The sequence below is a fragment of the Phoenix dactylifera genome, unplaced genomic scaffold, assembly GCF_009389715.1.
Source record: "Phoenix dactylifera cultivar Barhee BC4 unplaced genomic scaffold, palm_55x_up_171113_PBpolish2nd_filt_p 000277F, whole genome shotgun sequence".
Classification (NCBI taxonomy): domain Eukaryota; kingdom Viridiplantae; phylum Streptophyta; class Magnoliopsida; order Arecales; family Arecaceae; genus Phoenix; species Phoenix dactylifera.
In genome coordinates, this window is record NW_024067762.1 from 141,920 (window position 1) to 155,228 (window position 13,309).

The 13,309-nt window shown below is 37.5% G+C and overlaps 1 protein-coding gene across 1 annotated transcript; it reads right to left on the reverse strand.

Moving 5' to 3' along the window:
* Window positions 1-2,253: 2,253 nt before the first annotated feature.
* LOC103715713 (protein NUCLEAR FUSION DEFECTIVE 4-like) lies at window positions 2,254-12,834 on the reverse strand. The gene is made up of 3 exons (XM_008803445.4): window positions 12,020-12,834; window positions 5,257-6,194; window positions 2,254-3,185 (listed from the first exon to the last, which is right to left on the reverse strand). The coding sequence occupies exons 1-3, from the start codon at window positions 12,353-12,355 to the stop codon at window positions 2,675-2,677; spliced, it is 1,785 nt and encodes a 594-aa protein (XP_008801667.2). The 5' UTR covers window positions 12,356-12,834; the 3' UTR covers window positions 2,254-2,674.
* Window positions 12,835-13,309: the final 475 nt, after the last annotated feature.

Genomic DNA, 13,309 nt, shown 5'->3' on the forward strand with positions numbered 1-13,309 from the left:
CTCACCTATGTGGGTTAGGCTAACTTGGGTTGGAGGAGAATTATGTGGACCATCCAAAAAGATGCCCCACCCCACCATGAGGGGTGCCCATGTGTGAGCTTATTGTGCATGGGACCCACCCCTTTTTTCACTTGCTTCAAGAAGTCTCTATATTTTCACATTATAAATTATTTATTATTTTTTATTAGTAGATATATGCACCTTAATTATGGCCTTCTATATACATTATCAATTTGTGCATGAATTTAATGTTTTACCTATTAGAACATGACACCATATTTTTATGAATATAGTTGATATCATTTTATGAGATATAGTTGAAATACTTCATGAGATATATTTAAGATACTTTTGTAATTTTCCTCTATCGATAATAATGGGTGATAAGCATAAGCTTTTGATATGACCAACAAAACCGTAGTATGTTGCTAGCATAACTTATTTTCAAGATATCTAGATTAATCATACTACATATATATGACGTGTCGAGCTGCATGAACTAGTATCAACTAAACCTTCTGTATCCTGTTATAAAATGGACACATGTTATACATTCAAAAGGTTACTAGGCCACATGTCGTCGAGACGACAGATAGCAGCATTATGTTCTTATCCTAACTATATCTACCTCTCGCAGAAGATGTGATGCATTGTGATATTCATTTTTGTAGTACTAATAGATGAAGATGAATATTGTATGAGTTTTACACAAGTTATTCTAATATAATGCAATACATAAAAAAGTATGTTGAATTGCATTTACGTTTAAAAATATTATGCAAATTTCTTAAAACACAAAATACTAGAAAGTTATTTTAATGCCTGGATTAATAGCTTGACATTGATAACATGTTGAAGAGTTTAATGAACAATGCAGGTTTATACAATAACCCCTCAAGCTTATTGTGTTAGTAGCTCAAGAGCTGAATGTTGATTTATTTGAGAAGACAAGCTGAAGTTGGTCCAAATTTAGATTCATTTACTGGCAGATTTTCATATGATGGGAGTCTCCACTTTACCACTACTATAGGCATATGTAATTACTTCACTCAGTAGTATTGCAAGTGAACCTAGCAAGTGCAAGCTTGGTGTCACAGATGCACTTGAAACCACTGCAGGTGAGATTGCCTGTCATTTGTTGCCCACTAAAGCAACAAATGCTATTGCTACTTTATGAAGACTAAGATGGTTTTCATTTTTTGTGACTGCTCTTATTCTATCATAGTGAAGTGTGAAGGTGGAAGTCTAAAACCAGCCTTGTCCAATGATAGATCTCTGGCCTACTTCCAACAAATATTCTATTGCAATGTGCTTCTGCTCTTGTTTACATCACTACATGCATGGTACATAGTTTTGCAATATAAAATAGCAGCATCCAGCTTGAAATCATTTTTTTCAGGCCATTGAAGCATAATGGCACCGGCTTCCAAGCCTATGGCTGGAGCATTCCACTTTAATGAACTCTTCTAGTTGGTGAATAGGCATTTCTACTTAGAAATTAGTATAACATTGATCAACAAAATTTTCTTCACCCAATGTTTACTTTTTTATATTGCTTGACCATACTGCCTGACTTCTTATGTTTTATTTCAAAGAAATTTCATTCAGAAATATTATCGAGCATGTTTATGATTCAAGTTCGGTTATTCCATAGCACTCGTGACATCGTGTATTTTCTAGTTAGCAAGCATCAATAACAAATGAGAGTTGAGATAGCTAGTCTCATTGAAGGATGCTCCCAGATAATACAACATTCTGAAAAATTCTGGTTGAATGCCAGAGAGGAAAACAGGAAGGCGTGCCATTTCGAATTGCAGTTATCATTGCATTCGATCGCCTTTATAATGCAAGCTGATCAAGGAAAATCAAAGAAAAAAGTAGTGGAACATGACACTTATGATCTTTATAGCTAGCATCTAACTTATGAAGGAGGATCAAATTGACCAAGGGACAAAAGTATATCAATGTTGACATGACTTTACCATATAATGATTCTACTTTCTTCAAACAAATGGACTTGATCGGCTTGGGGAATTGATGGCAGCAACGGTTGGTGATCTTATGACTCAACACTCAGCAAGCCAGAATTATCACTCAAGTGGAGTGAGTCAATAGTGATTACTGTCTGTATGATCCTGATAACCAATATTAGTCGCCGTAAGATAAAATTAGCAATGGCTGCTCCTACCCCCATTAAACTGAGCACAATAAACCTGGAAATCTTCTAATGCATTCAGAAAGTTTGATCAGATATATCAAATATACTTGATAGGCAAAAGCCTAAGCATAAGATGCAGAAAAGAATATTAAATGATTCATGTTCCACTCAAAAGCTGTAGCACAGGTTACACATGAACAAATAATCCCAAACACTGAAAAACAGAGACCTTACATGTGGAGGTACTGGCTCCATAGCATCAAAAAGAACTAATAATACATAAATTGGATTAAACCTCAGGACTTTGTAGAATAATGGATGAAAAGCAATAGAGAAGGTCACATTGTAGTCTCAATTGATCTCTTCTTCAAGATAATATTCACTGAACGAAGGCCCCCAAACATATGAGCTTGGGCTGAAGAAATAGTTACTTCCATATATAAGTTTTCAATCATTGCCAATATAGAAAAATCATAATCTCAAACACGAGATTGCGTGCTTCACAATAAAGAGAGCTCATGTGAGAGGTTTCTGATAGAGGTGAGCATAGACGATCTTGGTCCTATAAACAAGGATCATGCTCAAGATAACTGCAACTATGCAAAATCCTGACATTATCAAGGAAGAAAGGAAAAAACATACAGCCCCCTCACATTTTAGTGGCTCTTCATCATGAAGTTGTACTCCCAAAAGCATTCTCCAAAATGTGGATCTTGTGTTATGGTGCATGTGTGCTTGTTTTTCAGCTTCTTGATCATAAATACCACTAGCAATTAGACCCGAGAATACCAATGAACCAGCAGGGTTAGCCACTGTGAGGAAATTGTACAAGGCTCCAAAACTTTTCAAGCCAAACAACTCAGAGGCAGCAGCTGGCACAATAGCCCAATGAAATCCATATCCAAGTCCAATCAGCAATGTTGCAATGTATATTGTTCCAGGCCAACCCATTGCAAAGAGGAAGTGTCCAAATGCCATTAAAACCTGAGCCACTGCCAAAGCCACTGGCCTTGGATATGCATGTTCTCTGGAAAAGACACCAGGAAAACTATCAATTATGAGTTGAGCAGGCTTTATGTTGAGTCTCAATATTCAGAATGTTAAAAATTACAAGAAAAATTATAAGAGTTTTAGGTCATTCAGCATGAGTGAGTGAAGGTTCCTTTCAAGCTCAAACCTTCACCTAGTGCTGACCAGCATTCCTCCTTTCAGCTTTCACTTTCTACAATTTTAAAATTTCTAAATAGAAATTAAAAAAAGAACTATTTGACCATATTGCTTTTCAACCAATTTAATTTAAGTTGTTTTATGTTAACAATGTTCAAACTTCAAAACCTCTTTTAGGTTTCCAATGGTATACTTGTGCAACAAGAAAGGACCAGCCCACCCAGGCTGATTTTTTCCAGACTCGGACTAGGGTTCTCAGCCCATTAGAGCAAGTCCTAGGCAGGTATTTTAGGCCTGATATAAAATCTGGCTGGGCTTGGGCTTGAGCTTCGCATTGTTTAACCTGGCCCGAGTGGAGGTATAATATAATCATTTTATATATCTTTTATAGCTTATATAAATCTTTTCAACATATATAATGTACACTATATTATATTATCTTATCAATTCCTCCCTCCCCATCCCCCACCTGGCCTCCTCTCTCTTTACCCCCATCCCCTAATCAGCCTCTTCTTTCTCTGGTCAGGACAAGCCAGGTCTAGTTCGACTTTCCTCGAGTCAAGCGACCTAGTTTCACTTTCCTCTGATTAGATGGATTAGGCCGGGGCTTCTATAAGTTGACCTTGGCCAGGCCTGGGCTCCAAATTCCAGGCTTCAGGCTGGGTCAGGGTGAGATCAAGCCTGGCATATTCGATACTAGACCTAAACCCGACCTGACCAAGCAAATGCTCAGGTCTATCCAGTGGTCACCTCCTATACAGAAGAGATGCTACTTTTGAAAGGCTTTCTTAACCATTAGACTTTAATTGATCACCTACTTCTATCCAACCACAAACCTCGACCTTTTATTGCAGTTATCTTTTCCCAATTTGTGTCTGTTTGGAGTAGGAAACTTTTCTTCGATAGCTATAAATAAGGGTTGAATGTTTGGAAAGCCAAAACAACACTTAATGGCTAAATACAATATAATTTTCAATCTCTTAATAAAGTAGATATTGATTTTCACAAGAAAGGCAATGATTTTCTTATCATTAATTAGTTGCAAAAGGAAATGAAGTTTGATCAGCTTTCTCCTCTTGGTTTTTTTTTTTTTTTTTTTTTGCTTCCTCTATATTCATATACGTAGGCTATCGTGAGGGTGCCGGATCAAAGTTGCACCGTCCATTACACATGTACACAAATCAGTAAGTACTGGGTTATGACTACATCTTGAGAGTAGGGACTAACTCTACAAAAAGGACAATGTCAATGATGTGCACCTCAACACAGGCTGCTTTCGAATCATGTTTGTTATTTGTTTTAGTTTCCTAATTAATTTGATATACAATAAATCCTAAAAACCCTGAAAAAACCATTATGTTTGACATTCTTAGCCCAACTCAGCCCACAAACCAGACTAAAGTTGCACCAAGTTTGAGCCTGACATATTGAAGCCCATCTTACGCTGGGCCTGGTCCTGATAATTTCATTGCCAGGCAAAGACCTGGGCCCACCCCCGTGATGGTGGGAAAGAAAAGGAGATGTGCAACTCTATCATTTGCTATGGAGGCAGGGAACCATGAAGGAGTTTTGAGTTTATTCTAGTGCTCGTAAAGTTAATTCATGTTGGCAAGTTAAGACAAAAAAATTCAGTATTGACTTTTTTGCAAATAATAACATAGCATTTTAGCATATTTTTCTCAAAAAAGAATACTAAAACATTTTACAACTGAGTTGCAAGTAGATAAGCAAAAGTATTTTAGAGACACAAGCAATTCAAGAGCTAATCTGGATTTTCAGTCTTTTTGTAAAACAAACAATAATTCATCTTTATGTTAATGCAGGTTGATTTAAAAATGCTGGAACAAGCTATGTTTTATGATTATGGAAACATCCTACGATACACTCAGAGTTCATATATCTGGCCTAATTTGGTGAAGTGACAATCATACCTTGCAATAATCTCAGAAATATAGCCTCCACCGATGCGGCCAAGAAAGTTCCAAATGCTAATCATGGATACGAAAATATGAGTCTCACTGTAACCCAAAGATTGGCTCATTTGACCCAAATTGTCAATCACTGCTAAACCGGACCCTGATCCCAACAGTAGAGAGAAAAAAAGAAGCCAAAAATCTGCCTTAATTAGTGCCTGCATCAGGGTGAAATCTTCTCCTCTATGAGGACCTCTCCTCCTTTTCACCCTCACAGCTCCTACAGCTGCAGCTTGAAACAGTCTTGCTTGCAACTGTGCAATTCTCTTCTGCCTCTCTGATGCAGGAAGTAAGTCAACTTCCTTGGGCTTTTCATCTTCAACCTCACTCAAAATAACCTCATGTTGTTCTGTAGATTCTCTTGATTTACCTGTCTCTTCTTTCTGAGGCACAGGTAAAAGAGACTCTTGAGCAGGACAAATGTCATCGAAATAGCATGTTAATAGCAAAGGTATTACAATTGGAACTAGCAGAAGAAAGAATAACACCACTGTGCACAAGGTAGTCACAGTTTCACTCAAGCCAACTAAATCTTCAAGAAGCATGACACCCATCAAATAAGCAGCCAGGAGCAAGCACACACTGTAAACAAACACAAAACTGGAGTTATCCAAAGGTCGCACTTGTCTATGGCCTCCAACAGGCCTGATTATGAACATCAAAGCAATGACTACCATCGTAGGTCCAACTGCAACCATAAAGATGAGAGCTGCATGATCTGGTTTATGAATCATGGCGTAAATTTGAGTCAAAATAGCACCACTTAGACCAGCAAATCCCTTTAGGATACCCACTACAGGTCCCCGGCTCTTGGGGAAGTTCTGCACGCATGAAACCAGTGCAGCTGTGTTGAAGTAGGTTTCTCCATTATTGCCGACAAAGATAAGAATGCACATCTGCAAAAGATGCATCAACTTAACATCAACAAACCAAATAGAGCTCAAGATGAATACATGAGGAAGAGGAACTGCCAGACTCCAAAACGAACACAAATCCTAAGTAGCATTTGGAGGTTTGAGAGATACAGTTTCTGATGGAGAATGCCTTTGTCAACTAAATAGCTCATTATAAAGTCAACAAACATAGAAAGGCTAATATATTTAAAAGATATAAGTGCAATAAACTTCATGAATTTTTCTGAAGGAGTCCATAATAAATAACTCTAAGATACAAGTAACAGGAAAGGTATTAAATTCTGAATATAAAGACAACCAAACTAGAACTTTATTGACACACAAGAAAATATCCATATTTAGCTCCAAGGACTTGCGGGGAAAGAAAAGGACTGAGAGATATCACAGTTGATAAGGAAAATAGAAACTAACTACTTGCCCAAGAAGCATCCATATGTACAGACCAACCTATGTTAACATGAGTGAAAAACCAACGAGCCAACGACCTTATGTTAAGCAAGATTTTGTTGAATGAGTTGTTTTAGCAATATATAGACAAGTTTTCAGACAGAGATATACAGGTCGCAAGCATGAGCTAAATTGGCAACATTAAGCATGGATTATGACAAGAAAATGGGACACAAATTGTTTCAAGGGTGTCTTCTCAGAAAAAAGTTGTTACAGGAGGGGCAATGGAATGATGATATGCAGAAAGAGCTTTAGAAACAAAATCAACAGTACATATACTGAAGAGAGTCCTCAATACAATTAGCAAAAAGAGAGAGAGTACTTGATGTATATAATCAGTATAAATGATGATTGTTGTTCCATCACCAAATATGCAGATGATCATATAGCTTATTGTCTCATTATCAGCAACACACATGAAAGGTCCATGCAGAACAGCAAATAATCTAGTCCATAATCCCGACAATGCACAAAAAGGAAAAACAATCGCTGTTGCAGGGCTAGGAATCAAATGAAGGCAGTAATAGTATTGTTCAATAAATGGTAATTGATATAGAGCAGACAAGACTTGGTGATGCAAGCTTATACAAAAACTAGACGGAATATTGATTTCTCAAACAATATCCTTAAGATTAATAATGAATAGCAATAATATCCACCAAATCAGCAATACAACACAGAATCTTTCAGCTAAGAAGAATCTGAAAAAATCGAGAGTGCTTCAAGTACTTGGAGTAAATGATTCTGGCTGTTGGCCAAGTGGCCTAGTTCTACCATGAAGAAGACACTCAACAATGTATTTTATGAAATTCATGAAATGTAATAGATACATGAACTGCAACTCGATCGTCAGCGCAAATAATTCCATAGTAAGTGAATCAGGTTATGCATGACAGCAGGACTATAAGTACAATATGGATTATCCAAGGATTGATGTGCCGGTACCGGTTGTCTGGTGGCACAGTTCGATAAGATACTGTGCTGTTCCATGCCAGACTCGTACCGACACAGTAAAGCAAGGGGAGAGTGAGGGAGAGGGAGAAGGATAGAGAGGAAAGAGAGATAGAGAGAGAGAGGAAGGGCGGGAGAGGGAGGAAGGGGGGGAGAAAGAGGGAGAGGGAGGGTGATGGCCAAAGGAGGCCGGAGAAGGGCCGGGGAGGGGCAGAGGAAGGGCTCTGCCGTCCTGTTCCCCTATTTCATTCGAAAAAAGCCCCAGGGGGCCCTTTTTTATTTTGAAAACTTTAAATAAATTTTAAAGTTACATTATGGGTTGAATATAAAACTTCATTCAAGATTTGCACCTTCATGGAACCCTCCTTAGTCAAGTTACATGTTTCATTTTATTATGTATTAGAGCTACACTACTAAAAGGGCCTCTCCATGCATGTATATTTTTGTCTAGGGTTTGCTGACTATCTCTTGTTTTGGGGCTTTCATGTGCTAGGAAAATTGAGAGCTTTATATTGGGGATTCTCTCCTCCTTTGTACTCTTCAAATGTTTATAAGCTTTCTCTGATCCTCTCCACCCATGGATGTAGACCATATTTTGAACCACATAAATCCATGACTCTGTGTGTTTCCTCTGTTTGCACTACTAACTCTATATCTAACTTCTCTGCATAACACTACCAAACAACACCAGGCTCTTTTATCTTCTCTACAGAACTTCCCCATTTAAGTCATACAATCAACCATTCTGACAAAGCCAACTAGGGCATAAAGAGAAGAAAACATACTTATGGGACCATCTATCAGTTTTCTGTCAATTATCACGTCCCAAGAGTCAGAGTGGCTCCCTGAGGTTGGAGGATTTTAGCTTAAGAGATGAAGCAAGAATTTGATGGACAAACAAAGAAAGATTTGATCATGCCTACCATTTCAGAAGAATCAGATAAAAACAAAAGCATATGGCAAATTATGACTACCATAACCAACCACAAATTATATCACTTCTCAGTGCAACACTTAAGCTCCGGAATATACAATTATTCCAACATTACTGAATTTTTCCACACTCCCCACCCAATATCCTCTTTAAGATCACATTCATTCTTTGTTAATCTTATTATTATGTTCTGCACCACTGAAATACATATAAATAGGAAGTTTTGTCTAATGAAGATTTCTTTCATGCTTCAATATGCAATGTGTAAGGACCCATACGAGCGTGTGTTTAGTCCCACATAGATTATTCGCTGGGTAGATTTTGGATACTTATACAGGATCAACGAACGCAAATAATAACTTCCGGCTAGCTTTTTTGAGTAAGATCCTGAGTTGTTACAAATGGTATCAGAGCGGACCCGGCCCATAGCCTGTATGGACTAGGAGACACTGCAGCACGGATTCATTGGGGCTAACTACGGGCCGATCGTAATGCTTATAATTAGATTTGAATGGATTTAAACCCTTAATCTGACGAGAATGTCAGGATTTAAATAGAAAAGGTATGTGAGGATCCGTACGGACGTGTGTTTAGTCCCACATTGATTATTCACTGGGTAGATTTTGGGTACTTATATAGGATCAAGGAATCCAAATAATAACTTTTGTCTAGCTTTTTTGGGTGAGGTCCTAGATTGTTACAAATGAAAATAGTAATAAGCGACACCAAAATGAAAATATAAATTATTAAACTTTTTTTCAAACATCCAATATAACTCAATTAAACCAACAAATATTTGGATACACATGCATTAAATATCCAGCTTATCAAAAGAGACAAATCACGACATACCAATAAAACCTTTTATTCAGTATTGGTTTTATGTGTCTCATCAACTATTTCTCATTATCCCAATTTCAGGTTCCATAACAATAATTTTTCCGCCTTTGGACTAACCAAGATCACGACCCAATCCAAACTACTAAACAAAATTTTATGCGTAAGCCCGTGGAGGCTATCCCACGCATAAGCTAGGCTATCCCACGTGTAATCCCGCGAAAGCCATCCTATGCATAAGCTCGTGGAGGCCATCCCACGCATAAGCCCGAGGAGGCCATCCCATGCGTAAGCCCGTGAAGGTCGTCCCATGCGTAAGCTCCTAGAGGCTATCCCATGACGAGGTTAGTCCAAACTATATCTTATTTGTTTGGTTTGCATGTTATTTTTATCAAATCACTTTCTATTTACACAATGTATTTTTCATAAATTTCAGGTATTATTGTTCATCTAATCATGTTTTCAATATCTAATACATATAATGATTGTACAAGTATGTTCGTACTAGAAATCATATAAAACATACCATCTCATACCAAACCAAATCCATCAATATAAATCTCGCAATGCAAATCTCATGATGCAAAACCAACGGTATAGATTAACAAACATGTTATATATATTGATGATCAAGTATAGAAATTCTTACCTCTACCAAAGACTGACTAAACACAATAATTATGTGAGAGCCCGTGCGGGCGTGTGTGTTTAGTCCGACATTGATTATTCGCTGAGTAGATCTTGGATACTTATATAGGATCAAAAAATCCAAATAATAACTTTCGGCTAGCTTTTTTGGGTTTGGTCCTGGGTTGTTACAATAATATCAAAGCGAGTCTGACCCATAACCTATGTGGAATAGGAAACACTGTAGCACGGATCCATTGAAGCCGATCATGGGCTGATCGTGATGCTTGTGATTAAATTTGAATGAATTTAAACTCTTATTCTGACGAAGACGTTAGGGCTTAAATAGAAAAAGTATGTAAGAACCCATGCGGGCGTGTGTTTAGTCTCACATTGATTATTCGCTAGGTAAATCTTGGGTACTTATATAAGATCAAAAAACCCAAATAATAACTTCCAGCTAGCTTTTTTGGGTGAGGTTCTGGATTATTACACAATGACCATACATTGCACTGGATTTATTACCATTTCCATGTGGCTAGCTCAAAATCTAATAGAAACAACCTCTTATATCTCTATATAGTTTATGCTTTGGTTAAATTCCAAAATAGTGATTTTCCGATGTTTCTTTGCCACTAGGTTGGATCAAATTTTTCATTCCATATCTATTTTGATACAAATTACCAATCACCACTAGAATAGAAAATGGACAAAATACTTTCTAAATATCAAAAAGGGAGCAAACAGGACAAGTAAATTGCAGGATGGAGTTACTTCAACAAGCAACTGAACCAATCATATAAAAATTTCTTTGGCACAGAACTTTCAAACAGCAAAAAATTATGGGGACACAAGAGGCAAAAAATGCAATAATAGACCAATTTCTCCAGCAAATCTACAACATTCAACAATATTGAAAGCAAAAAAATTGGTTAGGCTCAACTAAGAAACTTAGTTATAGGTGAAAACCTTATGGAAAACAACTATTGATGAAAGATTATCCAGATGTACCAAAAAAGAAAATAAAAAATTAAACGGAACAGCACCAATCATAGCAGAGAAAATTTCAGTGTCTATATGAACATATGGGGGGGGGGACCAGAAAGAATGCAAACCCTTTTTCCTTAAGAAATAAGAATATAAACATGAAAAATAGTGGAAAAAGACTTCCATATTACAATTAAAACAAATTCAAAACCAGTGAATGTCTTTGCCTTTTGGTATCCATGCACATCACAAAATTTCTTTCTTATGTAGCTCAATAAAAGTCGTCAAATAGCCAATGACAACAAATCGGCATTCAACCTTAAACTAATTTTTTTTAGCACCACACTGCATTGCAGCTTCCCAATTTGAATCAGCTTTCTATTTTTGGAAAAAAATTAAAGAATTTTTAAATCAAGACCAGAATTTATTTACCCAGACAAAGCCCCACTAATTGAAACAAAAGAAAGGTCATAAAGAAATAATTCTATCTACGGGGAAAATCTGCAAGTGCCAAAACCATATTAAGATATATAGAAACTACTCGGAAGTCCAAAAAATGAAATTTCTATTCTTTCTTGAGAAGAGAAAAAATAAAATCTAAGAAAGATGCTAATGTAATACAACAATTAACAATGCACAATTCAACAGATTAAAAGATCATTAAGAAAAGCTGCCACTTCCATTAATTGATGAGCAACATTATACCACATGAGAAAAATCAAATTACTTTACTCAAATTCAATTAAAAAAAGGAAAAGAACAAACACTTTCCAATAGCAGAGCATCCAACAAATAACCGAAGTAAATATTAATTTACCCAGAAGAAAATCATAACTCCTCATATTCATGTGCACAAAAAGAGCATATCAATCTATCAGGAGAATTCCATCGAATCCAATAACACAAATTTTACTTAAGGTGGAAAATTGCAGTAAAAGAAAATAAGTAGCAACCAAAATATGAAGACTGAATGAGAAACCATTTAAATAGTTAATGGATATAAAAATCATCCATTTCCACTCACCACCCAGAGAGGCAAAACAGGAACTCTCCCAGTGACGATGAGCCAAACCCATCCATAACCGATCAAATTCTGCAACGCCCCCATGAGCAGCGCCGCCCAGAGGGGCAGGATCTCACAGAGGGTGCCGGCAAGGAACCCGAGGCTGTCGCCGAGGTCCTTGGCCACGCCGAGGCTGGCGAGCTGCCGCTGGTTGTAGCCGAGAGAGCTCTTGATCACCGGCGAGATACTCCCGAACAAGTAGCCGATGCCGGCGCAGGACTGCATCCACATTGCCGCCACAAACACCAGCCATCGGTTGTTCAGGAACGACCGCAGCTTCCCCTGGAGCGTAATCATTGGTTCTCGGAGTGGAGGGCACCAAATATTGAGCAAAGATTAGATCTTTCGATTCTTTTGGAGCTCCTTCGATTCGAAAGAGGGGAGGAAAGGGCCCAAGTCGGATCCTTTCCTCCTTCTTTGAGCTTTGGAAGGATTTTCGCACTCCTCGAATAAAAAGGAGAGGCCTTTTGGGAGGTGACTACCTAGATATTAATAGAGGCAAGACAGAAGGACAAGAGGTTGTTGGGATTTAAGCGAATATTAAAACAAAATAAAGGAGATATGGCAAAGAGAGTTCTTCTCCTTCACATATCTGCAAACCAGAGTTCGAGCTTCAACCAGATGGAGGATTTGGTAGGTTTAATGGAAGAAATCAGGAGTTTCTTGGGGGACAAATAGGAGTAGAAAAGTGGGGAAGCAGAAGCAACAGCTAGGAGAGGAGGGATAATGGATGGTTTCAACTGTAGGTACAAATAACATCCCTTGAAACGGAGAAACAGTAGAATTATCGAGAGAGAGAGAGAGAGAGAGGGTGGGTGTTTACAAATGGGATAAAAAAAGGATTTTACAAATAACCCCCTTAACATATTTTTATAAGTTTTTAGTCTTCTTCCTACTTGCGCACATGGAAAACACCACGCCATGGGCACTTTTAAGCAAACAGGAAGGAACATTAATAACTTATTGCCACCGTAGTGCAGGCATAATGATAAATAGGGATGGCAAAACTTGAGCAGACCAACAAACTTGCATGAACCCGCTCCAAATAAATAAATATAGGTTAGGAGTTTTTCAATTCAATTTTGAAATAGGTTAACTAAAATTGACCCGTTTATAAAATGGCCAGTTTAGGTTTAGCTTTTGAACTGGATTAGTCAAGTTAGTTGAAATACATCAGGAGGATATCACATTTTTTAAGTATAGTAAAGATAGCAACATTACATGCATTAAGGTATTATTTACATCATATCA